Genomic DNA, 4,654 nt, shown 5'->3' with positions numbered 1-4,654 from the left:
AAAGATAAAATGTGTGTGTGTGTGTGTGTGAGGGTGCAATTATAATTTTTTTTTTTTTACCATTCAGGCTAAGCACAAAATGTCATCAAAGAATAAATAATACCTACAGCATACCTGCCACACTGTCATCATTTTCCTCTTCTCTCTGCATCTCCACCTGCCTCAACCAGTGGCTGACGTCTGCGGCCCTGTCCCATAGAGCCCCTCTCTAGGGGGAAGCAGCCTGCAGTTGGACAGCCTGGACTTCATATGCGATTCCAGAAACTCAAGTGACACTAGACAGAGTCCCTCTAAATCTTTTTTTAGTACAGTTTGGCAAATATCCCAAATGAAATTCAACTCTAAGTTAAAAGTATCACACAGAGATAGAGCTAAGTGTCTCTGTGCCTCAGGGCTCTTTGGAGAGCTTAGGAATGGAAACCCAATTGTCTCCCGCTGAAGGACTGCAAACACCTGTTGCTTTATTGCTGCAGAATAGTAACTGCCGGTGGAGGAGTCCAGGAGCAACCGCTGCTGGGAGCATCTTGAAAAGCCAACAACCCCGCCCCCTCTCCATCTCAGAGCGCTGGTGTGATCCCCACCATACCCCACAGCGACTAGAACAGCAAGCATTAAATCAGACACCTGACCGGGTTGGTTCAGTGTTTCTGGGGATGCCAGCGCTGTCAGGCTCTCTCTCTTTCTACCTGGTGATTTGAAAGGCATTTTGGTTTGGGGTTTCTAAGGGGGAAAGGGAAGGCCTATCAAGCTGTCTGGGGAAACTATGGCTAGATGGCCAAGTCACCAGGTCTGGCCCGCCCACTGCTGGCCTTGCTGGACCTTCCTGGATCCAGGAGGACCAAGGGCGGGGAGTGCATCTCCACTGTGGTGGCCAAGGCCTGCTCTCCCTCCTCTGGCATGACCACCAAGGCACTCTCTTCCAGGCTGCTGCCACTGCTGTCCCTGATTGCCTTACGGCCCTCGGGGCTGGATGCTACCGAAGAGGCCTTGCTAGCGGAGGTCTGCTGCTCCGCCACTCTGTTGGCCCAGTTCTGCTCTGTGGTTAGATGGAGGCCATTGCAGTGCTTGACAGAGTGGCCTCTGCCTTGCGCATCGTTCAGGGTTACCACTGTGAAGTCTGCTGGTGGTGGTGGGGCCTCAGGAAACCCCGTGGCCGTGGCCTGCACCGGGGGACAGGCAGGGTGTGTGTAGAGAGGTGGGAACCCAATGGAGGCGCTGGGAGGGCCAGAGCTGGAGGTGTGAGGTAGGGGGTCCAAGGGCTTGTGTCTGGCTTCTGAGGCATCGGGGCTGAAGTGGTTGGTAACCCCCTGCTTGAGCTTCTTCCAGCCCAGGTGGTAAATCTCCAGCATGTTGAGCGCCAGTGACGCACAGGCCACAGCGAGCATGAAGATGACGAAGATGGTCTTCTCTGTAGGCCTAGAGATGAAGCAGTCTACCGTGTTGGGACAGGGCCAGCGGTCACAGCGGTAAAGTGGCTGCAGCTGGAAGCCATAGAGAAAGTACTGGCCCGCGATGAAGCCCACTTCGAAGAGCGTCTTGAAGATGATGTTGAAGACGTAGGTCCGCAGCAGCGCGCCAGCAATGCGCACCTTGCCACGGTCATCTCGCAGTGGCGGGTCCTGCGGACTCACTGTACGCATCGGCTCGCGGCCACGGCCATGCTGGGGGTTGTCTCTCCTCAGCATCTCTTCCTCCCGCTCTCTCTTCTTCTCCTCCATGCGCACGATGTGCAGCACGTGGCCCAGGTAGATGAGGGTGGGCGTGGACACGAAGATGATCTGCAGCGCCCAGAAGCGGATGTGCGAGATGGGGAAAGCGCGGTCGTAGCAGACGTTCTCGCACCCGGGTTGTTGCGTGTTGCAAGTGAAGTCCGACTGCTCGTCTCCCCACACCTCCTCGGCCGCCGCCCCCAGCACCAGGATGCGGAAGATGAACAGCACAGTCAGCCACACCTTGCCGATGACTGTGGAGTGCTCCTGCGCATTCTCCAGCAGCCGCCCCAAGAAGCTCCAGTCGCCCATCGCTCCCGACAGTTAACCTGCAAGGGGAACATGGCTGTTACTACTGGGGAGAGCAGGGCGGCGCTGCAGCATGGGGCAGTGTGCTGTCAGCCCTTGGTAGCTTCGGGCCCTTCCAACCTCAGATCCGAAGCAAATGGAGGCCTAGGGTGGGGTCACATGCCTGTAATGCTGGAACCAGGGAGCCTGAGCTACACAGCAAAACCTTGTATTATTTTTGTTGTTGTTATTATTATTATTGCTCAGTGGTAAAAAAAAAAAAACATGCTAATAACCCTAATTAGATCCTGGGAATTCACTTAGAAGAACCTACTCCCGAAAGTTGTCTTCTGACCCTTCCACACTGGCCACGACACATGTGCACCTGCACTCATACACATCATACACATATGCACACAGTAATAGTAATAAATAAAATAGTTTAAAAGTATTCGGTGGTTGCAACTGTTCTGTATTTGCATTTTGTTGTCATTATCCCCTAAACAATACAGTTTGACAACAGTTTCCATAGCCTTTACATTGTATTAGGTGTCTTAAATAATCCGGAGATGACACACAGCATGTAGAGGGATGTGACAGGTTCTATGCAAATGTTTTGCCATTTTATAGAATGGACGTGAACATCAGAGGATTTGGGAATCTGTGGGGGTCCTGGAGCCGATCCCCATGGACACTGAGCACCAATCACGGCTGCTACTCCACAGCCCCCACAGTAGTCACTGCTGGCGTAAGTGATTGAACCATCCTCCTGATCCCTATTGTAGGGGTGAGGAAGCTGGGACAGAGGAAAGAGAAATGAGTCCCCTGCCTCTAACTTTGTGTCCCCTTCTCTCCAGAATGCCTCTGCACAGAGCTGGAGCGGGGAGTGGCTCAAATCCTGACCTCTGCCTTTCTGTGCCCATGGCATTAGAGAACACTTGCCAAACTGAGGTTTCCAGGGCAACCATCCAAACTCTCGCAGTTACACAGCATGGTTTAACAGAGAAAAACCAACAAGGTTAAAAAAAGTCTCTTGTTGGGTCAGTCAGCTGGGATTCGGGGCTCACTGCTAGTATCGAACTGAGACCTTCAAGGCCACCATGCAGAAGAAACAACTGAGAAAGGATCAATTTTCTCACCATTTCGACAATTAACAGACCACCTAAAACCACCCCACCTATCATGGATGAAGTCTCTGTGGTCCCCATAGAAGCCCAGACTGGATACTTGGGCAACATTGGATGGGACAGCCATAGGCAGAGCTCACTGGGACCAGAGCGCTGCTAGGTGTTCTAGAAGTACCCAGAGTTGGCTGTCCATGGATTCCTCGTTAGGACCACAGCTCCAGTCCAACAGTAAGACCTGCAGCAGCTAATCACTCGATAGCATCTGTGGGCACACAGCATGTGCCGGCGCTGTGCAGAGAATCATACACACAGCTGCAGTGTGGGTATTACAGGACTAGCTAAACACAAGCGGGAGAGGCCCAGGGGCTTTGGATTTCAGGTGGAGTGTGGAAAGCCCAGAGAGGGCTCATGAAGGCATCTGGTGGTGCCCTGTCTGTGGGCATCATTCCCGCAGGGCACACTCTCAGCAAGGTCTGTGGGCGGGAGCCTGGTCCCTGAAGGGCTACCATGATGGTTAATCTTGTCTGCTCGAGGAGTTTCACAAGCACCGTGGGGATGAAGCTCTAGGCATGTTTGTGAGGGAGTTTCCAGACTAGGTTAACCGAGCTGAGAAGACCCACTCTAACTATAGGCAGCTCCACTGTGTGGGCTGGTTTCCTGGGCTGGATGAAAAGGAGGAAGGGAGCTGTAGTAGCAGCCAGGACTTTGTTGCCATGATGATTTTAGGTGGTCTGTTAATTATACCCTTGACTTAGGAGGCCAAATAAAGCATTCTGCCCTTGAGTTGCTTCTCTCCGTCATTTGTTGCAGCAATGAGACAAGCAAAGCAGAAGCGGTCTCATGTGCGTACGCAGGGATGAGGGAGGAAAACGTGGGCCCTCTGTGAGCGGCACAGGGGGCAGAGATAGAAGAGTTTCTCCTGTGTTGCTGCTGTTCATAGGACCACACACGCGCGCACACACACGCGCACTCGCAGATCCTCGTTCTCCACCATGACTATAGCAGAGGGAGGGGGCAGGGCAGGGAGAAGAAGGTGGGTCCCACAGAGCTGAACTCACGTCAACGCTTGTCGCTGAGCCTGTGACACACAAGTAAGCATGCAGGCAGCACTGCACAGACAGAGGCATGGCCGCATGTGGTGGGGCTCTCTACTGGGCCCTGGCCACAGGCCAGGGCATACTGAATTCCCGTAACTCCTGCAACCCAGACTGGCCTCTATGTGTGGTTTCTCCAGGGCCCAGCCTGTGGACCTCCTACGCAGGCCCAGACCTTTCTTTGCTGTCCTAGGGTACCACGACTTCCAGTGTCAGGACCACTAGACTGCGAGAGACTCTGTCCCCTGTAGGCCCCCTCCTGAGGCTGGAGCAGCACATCTATGGGGGAACTGGGGAAAACACTCCTAGAGACAGACAGCTAAGGCGAGGCCGGTGCACGGGTTTAATGTTTCTTTCAGACGCTGATATCCCAGAAGCACCTTCTGTTTGCTAACAAACCTTGACAAGATACACTGGAACCACAGGCCTGGCGTCT

The 4,654-nt window shown here is 53.5% G+C and overlaps 1 protein-coding gene across 1 annotated transcript; it reads right to left on the bottom strand.

Annotated features, from left to right (window-relative positions):
* Positions 1-642: 642 nt before the first annotated feature.
* On the bottom strand, positions 643-2,032 carry Gja3 (gap junction protein alpha 3). Its single transcript, XM_050152339.1, has one exon. The coding sequence runs from the start codon at positions 2,019-2,021 to the stop codon at positions 768-770; it is 1,254 nt and encodes a 417-aa protein (XP_050008296.1). The 5' UTR covers positions 2,022-2,032; the 3' UTR covers positions 643-767.
* Positions 2,033-4,654: the final 2,622 nt, after the last annotated feature.

This window comes from Alexandromys fortis, unplaced genomic scaffold (assembly GCF_014885135.2).
Source record: "Alexandromys fortis isolate MF-2015 unplaced genomic scaffold, M_Fortis_MF-2015_v1.1 scaffold_75, whole genome shotgun sequence".
Classification (NCBI taxonomy): domain Eukaryota; kingdom Metazoa; phylum Chordata; class Mammalia; order Rodentia; family Cricetidae; genus Alexandromys; species Alexandromys fortis.
This window is presented reverse-complemented; position numbering and strand designations above follow the sequence as displayed.

What these genes read in the sequence shown, in the direction of transcription:
- Gja3 (XM_050152339.1), bottom strand. Translation starts at nt 2,021, where the DNA reads ATGGGCGACTGGAGCTTCTTGGGGCGGCTGCTGGAGAATGCGCAGGAG.